The 13,974-nt window shown below is 34.9% G+C and overlaps 3 protein-coding genes across 13 annotated transcripts in view; all 3 read left to right on the forward strand.

The window, feature by feature from the left end:
• Nucleotides 1-2,509, forward strand: part of LOC100179724 — a 21,047-nt gene extending 18,538 nt beyond the window's left edge. For all 5 annotated transcript variants that reach the window (XM_018812548.2, XM_026835163.1, XM_018812549.2 and 2 more), the window contains 4 exons: nucleotides 452-536; nucleotides 962-1,114; nucleotides 1,452-1,632; nucleotides 1,990-2,509. In XM_018812548.2, coding sequence (XP_018668093.1) covers nucleotides 452-536; nucleotides 962-1,114; nucleotides 1,452-1,632; nucleotides 1,990-2,189 — 619 coding nt within the window. In that variant the 3' untranslated portion in view covers nucleotides 2,190-2,509. The remainder of the gene's footprint in view (nucleotides 1-451; nucleotides 537-961; nucleotides 1,115-1,451; nucleotides 1,633-1,989) is intronic.
• Nucleotides 2,510-2,807: 298 nt separating this feature from the next.
• On the forward strand, nucleotides 2,808-10,350 carry LOC101243303 (G-protein coupled receptor 84-like). Of its 2 annotated transcripts, none has more exons than XM_018812550.2 (12): nucleotides 2,808-3,257; nucleotides 3,605-3,706; nucleotides 4,450-4,587; nucleotides 5,040-5,154; nucleotides 5,534-5,704; nucleotides 6,427-6,572; nucleotides 6,874-7,041; nucleotides 7,794-8,331; nucleotides 8,774-8,855; nucleotides 9,082-9,191; nucleotides 9,507-9,650; nucleotides 10,085-10,350. In XM_018812550.2, the coding sequence occupies exons 2-12, from the start codon at nucleotides 3,640-3,642 to the stop codon at nucleotides 10,149-10,151; spliced, it is 1,746 nt and encodes a 581-aa protein (XP_018668095.1). In that variant the 5' UTR covers nucleotides 2,808-3,257; nucleotides 3,605-3,639; the 3' UTR covers nucleotides 10,152-10,350. The 2 variants fall into 2 exon arrangements, with proteins under 2 accessions (XP_018668095.1, XP_026690990.1); XM_026835189.1 differs by having other exon boundaries at nucleotides 7,806-8,331.
• Nucleotides 10,351-11,090: 740 nt separating this feature from the next.
• Nucleotides 11,091-13,974, forward strand: part of LOC104265822 (solute carrier family 2, facilitated glucose transporter member 5-like) — an 8,893-nt gene continuing 6,009 nt past the window's right edge. The window contains exons 1-3 of one of the 6 annotated variants that reach the window (XM_009860697.3): nucleotides 11,091-11,264; nucleotides 11,943-12,047; nucleotides 13,586-13,738. In XM_009860697.3, coding sequence (XP_009858999.1) covers nucleotides 11,250-11,264; nucleotides 11,943-12,047; nucleotides 13,586-13,738 — 273 coding nt within the window. In that variant the 5' untranslated portion in view covers nucleotides 11,091-11,249. Of the gene's footprint in view, nucleotides 11,265-11,942; nucleotides 12,048-12,690; nucleotides 12,914-13,192; nucleotides 13,212-13,497; nucleotides 13,515-13,585; nucleotides 13,739-13,974 lie in introns of those variants that run through there. The other 5 variants (XM_009860698.3, XM_018812554.2, XM_018812555.2 and 2 more) reach the window with 5 other exon arrangements.

The following is a 13,974-nucleotide window of genomic DNA, read 5'->3' on the forward strand; positions in this document are numbered from 1 at the left end:
TGGCTGATAATTTGGACTACCCATCAGTGACCACTGGGTTGGAGCAATTGCCATTAAGTCTTGCCCAAGGACACATACACCCACAACGGTAGCAGCGTCGAGCCTTGAACCCATTACCTCTGGGTTACAGGCAGGCGCGTTAACCACTATATCACGGCGCCGGACATGCAAATGGCCTGTCATTTATGTGTCAAAGCACATTTTTGTGTTAAGCTCCCATTATAAACTATTATATTTGTATTGAAATTGTCCAGAAAATCAGCGTTTCATGTGCCGGAAGCTAAAAGCATCATGTTTAAATCTGACCCTCCGCTGCAGTGGCTCAGTTGTTTTAACATGGAAACTTCTTTATCTGCAACCTTTAAAACATAACATCATATTTGTATTGAAACTCACCAGAAATATTCGTTTTATGCATAAAATGTGTTTACCTAATTTTTTATCATTGTAGGAACACCACAATAAAGACAAAATATACGAAGGGCGATGTTAACGTTGTTTTTGAGGATGAAGAAGCGGAAAAATCATCAGAAGAAGTATTTGTGTTGTTAATTTATGTAGAAATATGAAAATTTATATAGAATGTCTCTGTCTGTAATCTGGACCAGTGGTTCTTAACCTTTTTGCTTGCTACTCTCTTTCAAATCACCAACTAATTCTTGTACTTCATTCTAAAATTGACTTTTTCATACAAAGTATACCTAACCAACCTTAAAGATGTACCATTCCCACAAACCCTATTAACAGTTCTTGCTCCCCTGCTCTATATCTTTGTATGCAAATATAAAGTGTGATTTTTGTTTGCGTAGGTGTACAAAGACCCCTGGCTAGAAAATCCTGGTTTAGACCCCTATTCTTTAGCATATTCCTTTCTCTTTGTTGTTTAAATAACATCTTCTTCGCCACCCTTTTCGAAGAGATATATAAAAAATTATTTTATTTAAATATTTTTGAATTTTAGGGTGGATTCTTGGACTTTACATTGAAAAAGGTGGAGAAACATCTGACAAAGGGGCGAACTAAATCTCAAAAGAAACGATCGTTTAGTGAAAAATCTGAACATTTAGAAGAAAATGGTTTGGCCGGAAAGAACATTTTGGACGATGGAAGTAATGTAAGTATAGTAGGTTGGGGTAATTTAGGACACGTTTCATGAAGTATGTTGGGGTAGGATGGGACATGTTTTTATATAATAGGTTGGGGTAAGATAAAACAAGTTTTCATTCTATTTTGTTGTCACATTTGGTGGAAAACAAAGAATATTTACCACTCAGGAAATATGAGATTCAGGTGCTATGAGTATCCCATCTTTGGCTGTTAAGGAAAAAATTGTGACTAACGGCATGAATAGGTCCTTAAAACGATGGTTAGCCAAAATTTGTGCCTGAAGAGCCCAAATACAAGTAGGACTACGCCTGGCGGTATAAATACTTAATTGTTTTATTTTTAAGGTACAATTTACAAGAAAAGTTCCCAAGTTTCATCTCGCTACGTCTGGCACATTAAGATGGAAATTTGATGAAACTGACAGCAGACGACCTGGTCATATTGTAACGAGAACAATCGGGGAAGAAGAATCTTTTAAGAAAGTGCCAAGAGTTGAGGAAATTGATGAAGAAAATCAAATTCCAAGTAAAAAAATTTCAAATATAAATTTAATTACAAGTTACATATAGTAGGGTGGGTCACATGGGACATGTTTCATATTATTTTCTTGTCTCATTTAAAAGTGAACAAAGAATTTTTGATTAAACATGTAACTGCAAATCTAAAAGAGCGTTGTTAGCTGTTAAAAAACACGATCAGGAAATATGGAATTTAGGTGATAACGGTATCCCATCGTACTTCACAATGGTAACAATATATGGTAACTTGTTAGCGGGCACGAGGTGTGTGAAACAGAACACCAGTGTTATAACAACTATCGCTGCCCCATCATGCATAAGTAAATAAATTACATTTATTCATAACCTGCTGTTACTTTTTTAGCTGGTGGAACTTTTGCTTCTGAAACCGCTCCAACAAACATATTGGCAGATGATGATTTGATGAAGATTTCAGAAAATACAGAACTAAATATTCCATCAAAAGAAATGTCTGTAAATGATGGGGGAGTCCTGAGAAATGAAAATGAAGATTTTTCAAAGGAAATGTTATCTAAAGATGTCACTGACGAAATAATGATTTAATTATTGAATTGTATAGATGGAATATTGGTATATTGCTGTGGGGTGAGATGGGATACTGTTGGAACCTAAATCCTTTTCCATGATCGTGTTTTTAAGAAATAGCAACCTTTTTATTCAGAAGCGGGGCTATTGTTTTATATTTCTGTAAATATTCTTTGTTTGCTACTAAAGGGCAAAAAAAGATAATGATAACTTGTCCCATCTCACCCCACCCTACTGCATCTCATACTCCACTGCGTATGTTTATTTAATTTGTATTTATGTTCGTATTTCTTTCACTATCATTGCTTTGCTTTGCATTACAACAAATTTTAACCAAGCGTTAGCACAGCTCGTAACTGCCGTGTTCCTAAAAACACGGAAACTAAAACTGTTGCGAATGACATAAATAACCGTACAGGTAAGAAAATTATTATGTTCATGCAAAAAAAGGCATAGCATAGTTTGTATTTATCTCTTCGCAGACAGTAGCGAAGATCATGTTCAACGAAGAGAAGAGAATCAACAACAAAACAACAGTGTTAAAAACAGTATAATGGGGTGGGGAAGATGGACACCTTTTCATTCCACTTTTTCGTCGCATTTTATAGTAAACAAAGAACATTTAATAAATTATAAAACCGTATCCTCACGACTCTTATAGAATGTTTAAAATCCGGTACTTCCTTGATTCGTGTTGACCTGGCGTTTACTGCAGCGTCGTTCATGAAACAAGCTTTAAATTAAAAGCTAAACCGGGGACATAGATTGTCTTATCATTTGTAACAAACTTATTCATGCATGTTAAAAGTATAATCGGTATGACTCAAACATAAATCTAATAAAAGTACGTTTAACCTCTGCTGGAGTCTGTTTGGTCAGAACATGTCAGCCTATACGAGTCATAGTTTCTCCGCGTCATATTACATGTGGGCGTAAATTGGTAAGAGCGCTGCTGGTTTGGTCTGGTCAGTATATATGCTTATTATAAGTCATAAAGGACTGGGTATATAGTTTAAAATTTTAAATAATATGTACATTAATCTGATGTATGCAGCAAAAGTGAGATTTGATGATATTGTTTTTAAGGTATGCAGTATTTTATGAATGTGCTACTATTTGGTTAAGTGTTACGTTAAAAAGTTAATATTTACTGTAAAGTATTCGTTTTTTTAATTTTAATTACCTATTTGTAAAATTTATAGCTTTTGTTAGAGAATCACTTATTCTTAAGTTTGTAAAATGATAACTTTATAATGAAGTTTACAAAACGCAGTGACCAGAAAAAGTCACTGTTAAACAAAAATAATTAGTACCGCTACAACAAAATGCGCTTTAAAAATGCAATTGTCATAATTTAATTTATTCTAGGTTTAAAACATGCTTGTAACGCATGCATGAATGTATATATATAAATAAACACTTTGTTTTCACAGCACGTTTGAATCATACTTGTTTTTGCTCGGCCGATATGACGTCACAAACAAGCGATTTCCGTTTGTTGGGAATCGTTCTTGGAAGTGTTGTATGTTTTGTTGGTAAGTTGACATTTCCTTGATTCAAATTCAGGAAAATGACATCTGTAATAAATTAGGCATAACCTAATACTTATTATACAGCGAAATACCAAAGTGTTAATTCTTAAATGTTAAATACCCAGTGAAGTCGTAACATTTTGTCTATAAATAAAACTACTCTGTAGGCGTTATAATTTGTACATTGCGTACCATATAGGTTAGTAAACCTAATTATCCGTTCGAGAAAGCTAAATATTTTTAATAACTGCGTTTTAAAGTCACGTTAGGTCGACATTAGTTTCAACAAACGCAGTTTTAATAAATAAATGTCACGATTTTTGTCTGGTTGTAATTTTTCTGAGAAATTCAATGTAAAACATTTTAACATGTAATTGCTGAATACACATTTCGCTCAACGAGTCCTTACTTTTCATTTCATTAAACATGAATTTTCTTTATTCTATAGTACTGTGGGATAAAATGGGATACCGTTAGCACATAAACCCAATATTTTCTGATCATGTTTTGAACAATTAACAGCGCCTTTTGAGTCGGGCTTGGTTATATATTTCTGTAAATATACTTCGCTTACCACCGGGGGCATGAAAAAGGATTAAAAAACATGTCCCATCTTACCCTATCTACACTATAAGAAAAAAAATGTTTGAATTTTTATAAAACTGTCTTTTATACAGATAACAAAACCAATATTTAACTGTAGTCCTCAATCATTTAACAAAACAGTATAATGTATTTGATCCCAGGAACCATTGGCAATCTAATTGCGATTGTGGTGTATATCAGTAATAAGAAAATGCAGACTGCATTTAATTTACTGATCGTAAATCTGGCCATGATTGACCTCATTACCTCCAGTACCATCATGCCGATAATTTTATACGGTGAGTGAAAGAATGAATGAATAAATGATCGAATACCAGAATAAATAAATAAGTTGTTTTATCCTCGCGTTGCGGAAAAACGACAGTATAGTTCTTATAACACGGGTTTTTGTTTCATACACCTCGTATACCACTACCTTACGAGTAACCACGTTTGTAAATTTGTTGATAACTATTTTTTTTAATGGCCTGCAATTTCATAGTCAACCCATAAGGAACCACTTAGGTTACAGCTTCTTTTAAATCTAACAAGCCAATTTTTAGGCAGGCGTAAATTGGGGTAAATATAGAACGCTTCACGATTTTGCGTGGCAATTGTGGTTAAGTGTCTTGCCCAAGGACACATTATAAACACATACCCACACAATGGTGGCAGCGACGAGCTTTGAATTCATATTTGTATTACACTGTTAAAAACATATAAGCAAATAAAACTACGATTTATTATTCAGGTTATATAACCCAGTCATGGCCGCTTAGTTTAACAGCTTGTGAGGTTTTTGCATTCTTCTACTACAGCGCACATTTTACTTCTACAATAAATCTCCTTATGATTACTCTCAACAGGTTGGTACCTTAATAATGTATAGTATAGGGAGGGGTAAGATGGGACATATTTCATTCTCTTCTGTCGTCCCATTTGGTAGTAAACAAACAGCATTTAAAGAATCATAAAACAGTATTATCACGACTTCCAAAGACAGTTGTTAAATGTTTAAAAAATAATCTGGATATTTGGACATTATGAGCTAAAGATGTCCCGTCTTCCCCCACCCTACTTTCTAACCGTTTTCTTACCACTCTAAAAGAGCGTTGTTTTAAAAAACGTGGTTGGGAAATATGGGATAAATGTGACATTCCAACTTGCCCCATACAATATCCCGTCTTACCCCATAGACTACACTTTGCTATTTAAACCGACTCGTAACTGTTTGTGTGCTTTCAGGTACATGCATGTAACGAGGCCCCATGCGACTTACAAAATTATTTATTCTGTGAAACGAAGACGAATTTTGACACTTATAGCTTGGTCTATTAGTCCACTATGTTTGTTGCCCTTGTTGTTTACGAATGGCTTTAGTTGGTGGGAAGCAGGATATATGTGTGCTTATTCAAGGTGAGTGTACTATTGTTGGGCGCCGTTAAACAGTAATTAGCGACTGTCTAACCCAGAAGTTCTTTTTTGCATATGTTATACGTCAATGCGACCTATTCATTGTTTATAGGTGTATGCGTGTTTGGACACTTAGCAGCAATTGCTTCGATCCAGTAGTCTCTTATGGGTTGTCTAAATGTTCACCTATATATTAAAAAATGCAAAAATTAAATTACCTACAAAATTACTTACGTGGTAACTCTTAAAGCGGGCACGAGGTGTATGAAACAGATTGCCCGTCCTATATATAACAACTTTCATTGCCCCCCACGCGGAATAAACAAATTCCATCTTTATAATGTAGATTTGTCAACACTGTATATACCGCTCACTATATAAAGTGTTGTGGCCAGTTGCTAATTGCGCAATCTGAGTCATAATAACAAAACTGCCCACTCAGTGTACCGCGGAAAGTTACGAAAGCTATAGTGGGCTGCAGACAGTTGCTACTGCGCCAGTGAAATAATTTCTAAATATAACTTTTCTAAAAATACAAAGGGTATTTTTTATTTTTGTTTTATCTTTTTATCATTTACATTTCATTATTTTCAAAGAGATAAATATCAAAATATTTTAAGTTTTTTTATGTAATTTTTTTCTTTTTTTTTCTTTTTTTTTATCGTTTTTAAGTGGTAAACTTTAAAATTATTTTTAATTTTCATGTTAATTTTTTTTTATTTCAGATTGGAAGGATTTTCCAACGTTTACTCATTGTTTTTGGGAGTTTTATTCCAACTTCTCCCTTTTTTATTGATGGTGGTACTTTATATTTTTATTTTTCAAACCGTGAAGCGAAGTCATGCCAATATAGATAACCCCAAAATACAAGGTGAGTACTGGACATATGACGCAGCTGATTTAAGCCTGGAAACTAATGTAGTATGGTGGGGGAATGGGACACCTTTAGCACATAATATCTAAATGTCCTGATCATGTTTTAAACAATTAACAACGTTCTATGGGAGTCGTGAGGATACGGTTTTATAATTCTTTATTTGTTTACTACGAAATGGAACGACGAAACAGAATGATAGAGTGTCCCATCTTTTCTCACCCTAAAAGTTTATCTCATTTTACCCCACGGCCGGTATCCCACTTTACCCCACAGTAACATATCGTTTCACTTGCAGTTGACGAATGCGAAAGTTATTACAGCACCGAGACGCGGACCCCGGGCGGGAATTCTGTAAGTCCGCCTTCCGCTACGTTTCGTTCAGAACCGTACAAGTTACGGTTGGGATTTGATGTTTCACCGTCTCGAAGCTCAAACGTTTTTCCGAGAAAATTTCCGATTAAAAGTAAGATTTTAAAGTTGTTGGGTTTAATAAAAAAGGAATTGGAATTTTATATCTACGAAAAAAGCCTTTGAATTTTAATTTGTTAAAAAAATAGAATTTTGTGTTTCTTGTAAAATACATAAAGTTTTGTGTTTAGTAAAAAAATAAAGTTTTGTGTTTAGTAAAAAAATAAAGTTTTGTCTTTCTTGTAAGAGAAATTGAATCTATATGCTTTTGTTAAAAAAGTCATTAAATTAACAAACTTTTAGGTATTGATTATAGCCCAACTTACCTGTATTTACATACAAGTATGCTTGTTGTGAGTCCCTTTTGTGGTCTATAATAATCAATTTATAACTACATCATGTTTTAAACATTAAAAATAGCTTCTCGCTTTGAATTGGTCACGATACTTATGCAGAAAAAGTTAAAAATAGAATCATTTACCACGCTTTGTACTCTTACGCCTCTGGTGGTAAAATTGCAAATAATTTTTCTCTAATATTTCACTAGCGGTATATAGTACCGTGGGGTATAAGATAGGAATTCGATAGCATCTACATCCCATATTTCCTGATTCTGTTTTAACAATAAAAAACGCTCTTATGAACTCACGAAGTCACGTAATTCTGTAAATGTTCTGTGTTTACTACTAAATAAGACGAAAAAGAGAAAGAAAACATATCCCATGTTACCCTAGCCTACTATATGTCACTAACGTCAATACTCGCTATACACTTTTGTATAAATTACAACCGTTGTTTAATGTACAGCATTAAGCACAGACACGCTATCCCCTCCAACTTGGCGAGACCGCTCTCGCGAAGACGAACTGCGTCGTTTTCATGAAGACTTCAATCTACCGAATACACCCCGAACAAATTCCAACAACCAAAACGATCCCAAAAACGACAGCAGTGGGACCGAGTTCGCAGTTCTTCGCTGTCAAACAGCAGTGGTCCGAAAAGCAAGACTTTGCCGATCCGTTACAACTGGGAGCATATATCCTACCATAGCATCAACGAATACCAACTCAAATGGGTCAGCTCTTGTTAAACAATATTCCTCGCTCGCGTCCAAGATACGTTCAGTGACCTTCTGCAGTATGGACTTAGTGAAACATAGTAAACCGCCTGAAGTAAATGATATCAATGAAGATTACTGTAGCAACAATAATCTAGCTTGCGTTACAAGAAGCGGGCGAGAAAACAGAGTAAGACCACTTCAACGTCCAACAACGTTAAACGTTCGAGCCTTAAGCAGACCCATACTTAACAAGGACAGTTCAAGTTTGTCGAAATCACCAAAATGGTAAAAATTCGTATTCAATGAGTGAATGTAACTTGTTTTATCCCCGCGAGCAAGGGAACGACAGTCGTTCCAACACGGATGTTTTGTTTCATACACCTCGTGTCCGCTTACGAGTTACCACGTATGTAACTTTGTGGATGGTTGATTTTTCTGTGTGGCTGACAATCTAGAAAACCCATCAGTGACCAATGGGTTAGATTACATCGTCCGGCGCCATGGCAAGGTGGTTTGCATGCCCGCCTTTTTCAATAGCTAATAAACACCCACAAAGTCACATGCGGTAACTCATAAGCGGACATGAGATGTATGAAACAGAAAACTTTTGTGTTATGATAACTATCCTTGCTTCGCCACGCGAGAAAAATTAAGTTGCATTCATTTATTCATTACTTTACAGTACCTAAATTATAGAACCTAAACGTTTAACTACTGTGTCCGACAGGTTCTCTACAGAAAACATACTAAGATCACCTCAAGCTTCGATCAGAAGATTCTCCATTTCTTTTGGAAGCAAACCATCACAGGTTTCCACTTATTGCTTTAGTACTGTGTGGTAAGATGGGACACCTTTTCGAACACATAATATCCAAATATCCTGATCATGTTTTGAACAATTAACTGTCTATGAGAGTCGTGGAGATACGATTTTGTAATTCTTTGAATGTTCTTTGTTTACTACCAAATGGACAGGAAAATAGAATAAAAGGGCGTTCTATCGTTACTATAACTAATAATATCGATTTTTTGTAGACTTCTTCGTTGAAAAGAAGAAAGTCACTTCACCATGCTAAGACTCAGCGTCAACTTATATATATGAGCATTACCATTTGCGTGGCGTTCGCTGTGTGTGCTTTACCGAGGTAAGACACTCAATTATGGTTGGTGATATGATAAAATTTCATAAAAAAAAGCTTGTATAGTAGGGTGGGCAAAGATGGGAGATTTTTATTCTTTTTTTCTTCTCATTTGGTAAAAAACAAAAAAAACATTCAAAGAATCTAAAACCGTATCTTTACGACTCCCACAGACCGCTGTTAATTGTTTAAAATACGAACAGGATATTTGGGATATCATGTGTTAACAATATCCCAAGTTAGATATATAATATATCATGTGTTAACAATATCCCAAATTACCCCACAGTACTATATTCTTAAATTCCATGATAAATTTAGTGTCATAATGAATTTGGCTGCGACGTACGAAGACATCCCGCCAGTTTTCCATATGCTTGGCTCCAACTTAGGCTGGTTAAACGCTATGATCAATCCAATAGTATACGCTGCAATGAACTCCCAGTTTCAGAAAGCTTATTCAAGGTAAAATCAAATAAATTGCTGTATTATCTATTATAGGTCAATCGGGGTATAGTTTTTTGTAAGTTTTCGGATGAATGAATTTAACTTGGTTTTCCTTAAATGGCCGGAAAATACACTTTGTGCCCGCTTACGAGTTACCACGTATGTAACTATATGGGTGGCTATTTTGAAGAGGATTTTCTTTGTTTTTAGACAACCCATAGGAAACCACTGGGTTGGAGCAATGAACATGTACACTAACAAAATTAAATAAACATTTTACAAAAAAACCTGATTGAATCTTAAAATGTACAGTCCGAAGCGTTTTAACTAAATGATGACATGTGATACAGTTACATTCTTCTATTTAAACTCTGATGATTTTTTAAACATTATTAATACAATAAGATAATTTTATATATTTAAAAAATACTGACTGTAATTTTTTATCTTAGATTGTTTCGAAGGTTTCTAAGTATTTTCAATTGCCGTTCACCGTTGTTACCAAGCAGGAGATGTTAAAATGACGACTTATTTAATTCTGTATTGATTGAAAGAATGAATGTAATTTATTCATCCTCGTGCGGCAAAAATATGACAGTTGTTGTAATACGGATGTTCTGTTTCATACACCTCGTGCCCGCTTTGTTATAGCGTGACCTTCAGGGCATAACTTTTTATACTTTATTTGCGATCACGAATAAATCAAAATTATTTGTTACAATCATGCATTTGGACATTGAACTATGGATTTAAGATCATAGAACTTCTAGAACTTTAAGTTAATTCAGATAATTATTTATTGTAATCTTAGGCTAACGTGTCTGATTCCTACCGAAATACTGGTTTGATAAACTTATTAGAAATTTTGGCCGGAGTACTGCACCAAGTGTGCAACCGTTTGCCATATTTTTATTTGTATGTCAGCCAATTTAGACGATCCGTTAGTGACCACGGTAGAGCAATATCTTAGGGGTTTTGTTCAAAAACCTCCACACCCACAATAGTATTGCATAGTATGAGGGGTTTGATGTTGGAAACCTAAATCTCATGTTTCCTGGTCGTGTTTTAACATAACACACTCTTTTAGAGTCACAGGGCACGGTTGTATAACCTATAAATTTTCCTGTTTACATCCAAATGGGACAAGCATAAAGAATGAATATATAAACCAGCATCTTACCCGATTTTACCATATACCGGTGTCTTTCCCCACTTTGACCGGTAAATGATTAACTAATAGAGTTGTTTAGTCAGTGTTTGCTTGCGTAACAACTTTGTAGAAGCTGGCAACGTGTTATGGTGGTATATACGTGCCTTTGATAAGTTTAAGTAATAGAAAATAGAAAAAATCCCCTATAGTAAACATATACCTGAAAAAATCGTAGAAATGTAAATATTTAGGCAAGTGACAGGTAAATAAAAGCGAACGGATACATAAAGGATATTTACGTGAAGAAATGTACATGTTTCAGCACGTTATAGTTAAATAAAAAAGCACCAGCACATAAGATATTGTCAGTTAAATGTCAACACACTACCAATATTACTGTACACATTACAAAGGCTTAGCATTGTATAAATATGATTAACCACCTTGTAGTGTAATACAACGAAAACATGGGTACATCTAAGGTAAGTTTGTATCACAGGTTTTACTTATAGTAGGGTGGGGGAAACGGGATACCTTTAGCACACAATATCCAAATATCTAGAACGTGTTTTAAACAATTTAACAATGGTTTATGGGTGAGTTGAGGGTACGGTTTAATAATTCTTTAAATTTTTTGTTTGCTATAAAATGGGACAAGAAAATAGAATGAAAGTGTGACCCATCTCCCCCACCCCATTATATTTACCATGCATTAGTGTCCTACTCCTGTCTAACTAGGGCGTTCGTATAATCTTTCTTTGTGCACGTTTCCCGCGCTTTATTGAAACTACAGCGTGTGTACGTTTCTTCTGGTGTTATTCTAGCAGAGACCTCGTTACAAACCTTAATTCATATTGTTCAGGACAATTAGTACTTTTTACGATCATGTTTGCATAAACACAGGTGGTTATAACACATTTGAGTAATCAAAACCCACATATTTAGATCAAACATTCGGAATAAGAGACACCAAAGTTACAAAACGCTGCTTTAGATATTTCTATATAGACGTATTTTGCAGCTAGATAAACAAATGTAGACCTATATACATTTTACCTTGTCGAAGCATTACAAACTACATGACATTTGAAACATTTAAAACAACATTCCATTTACAATATTACAAACAACTTAACATGATTTTATGTTGACATACCCAGGGTCACGGGATAACCTTTCCACTCGTCCTCGCGGTTCTGGTGACAGTAATTGGAAGCACATTTCAATATGGATACAACATTGCTGTAATGAATGGGCCTGCCAAGGTAAATGCCAGAAAAAGTTTTTATTCGTTTTGGCAAGCGTGCAAATGTGAGAACGTTCGGCGCCGTGGCAAAGTTATTATAGAACGCTCTCCTCTAGACCAGAGGATTTGGGTTTAAGCCTCGACAGTGTCACCGTTGTTGGCGGGTAAAACACTTAACCGCAATTGCTCAAAACTGGTAGTCACGTATGGATTGTCTGAATAATGATGATTTCGTGCCCATTCATTTAATTATTGCTCTCTCGTCCTGTCTTTTTAAAATTATTTTAAAAGGGATTTATATGTATAGGGGTAATACTAATTTACGGGAATACGGAAATACGGGAACGACGGGAATCGCAATCTAATTTACGGGAATACGGAAATACGGAAAAGACGGGAAAAACTGCAAACTAATCTACGGGAATACGGAAACTGACGGGAATGTGTTTTAAGCTTGTTTTAAGCCTACCTACGAGAATGTGTTTTATACACATTACAGTTACGGGAAACCTACGGGCATGTGTTTTAGGCTTGTTTTAAGCCTACACCAGTTACGGGAAGGTTACGGGAATGTGTTTCAAGCATATTATAGTTACGGGAATGTGTTTTAGGCACATTGCAATTACGAGAAACCTACGGGAATGATTTTTTATGATTGCTTCAACTTTCAAGCCTACACCAGCTACGGGAATGTGTTTTTAGGCACATTAAAGTAACGGGAAACCGTCATGTATATTTTAGATTTGAAAATATTGGGCAATATATGCTTAGGTGTCCCATCTTCCCCCACACTACTATATTATGAGAGGAGTATGTAAGAACACTATGACATCATTTATTGTTTTGTACAAGAAAAATATGTTTTCGAAAGACCAACTTTAGCGGGTAAACAACATTTATAAAACCATTTTCTACATGTTACGCGGTCTATACTAACTTTGGTATTACCCTATGTATAGCAAAGAGATGTACTCTTTTTATCGGGGCAATATTCAAGTATAGTTTTTATACAGTTACTGTGTATATAGTGGTTTCATAACCCATATGAACGGTATGGGCTACACAAAAAGACACTTTTTATTAACTTCAAACTAGACTGTCCATATTATAGACCATTGCTACAGCGTAGGCATTTATAAATTTTGGCTACATTAAAATTAGACACACGAAAAGTTTCTATGAGGTGTAATACATTTATGAAAGCAAATGTTAATCAAAATATGGGACTAGTGAAGAACCCGCAGTACGTTACACATCAGGCTGGTAAAAAGTATTTCAGGGGTTGTTAGTTAGGGGTCACAGAGGGTTTCTTAGTTAGGGGTTAAGGGTTAAATGGGTTAGTAGTTAGTGGTTAGCAAATAACATAGGGAGACGATTCTTTACTAGCACCAAGCCACGAAAAATGATAGCCAACTTTTTGCCAAGTGTTATATTTCTTGTGCAATTGCTGCAAATATGTCAATAATTAACAGTATCAAGCTCAAAGGTTACTCAATAAATCATTGCACTTGTAAACAAGTTGAACTTGCTGTAAAATATTACCGAACACTATGGCAGCTGATGCAAGCATACTTCTTCGAAGGAGAGGAAGCGATAATGGACACCAGCAGCAATATTTCTGCAACCCGCGTGCCATCATACACCTCCTATGTAACTCAACAACTTATTGCTGAAAATGAAACAAATATTCAAAATGTAACAAATTTGGTTGTAAGTTTAAATTTAATAATTTTAGTTTAAAACAAATTTTAATGTGTTTAATTATCTATAATTTTGTTTCTGAGGTGTTTTGGGACCCGTTTTGCTAAAATAATTTTAATACTTGTTTAAAACCGTGTTTCCCATAAATTATTTACAGAAAAAAAATACAAAACTTGAACATTGGTCATTTTTTTTAAATGAAATGTATTAATCATGCATAAGTTCTACATGATCCATTTTTCAAA

This window comes from Ciona intestinalis, chromosome 7, assembly GCF_000224145.3.
Source record: "Ciona intestinalis chromosome 7, KH, whole genome shotgun sequence".
Classification (NCBI taxonomy): Eukaryota; Metazoa; Chordata; class Ascidiacea; order Phlebobranchia; family Cionidae; genus Ciona; species Ciona intestinalis.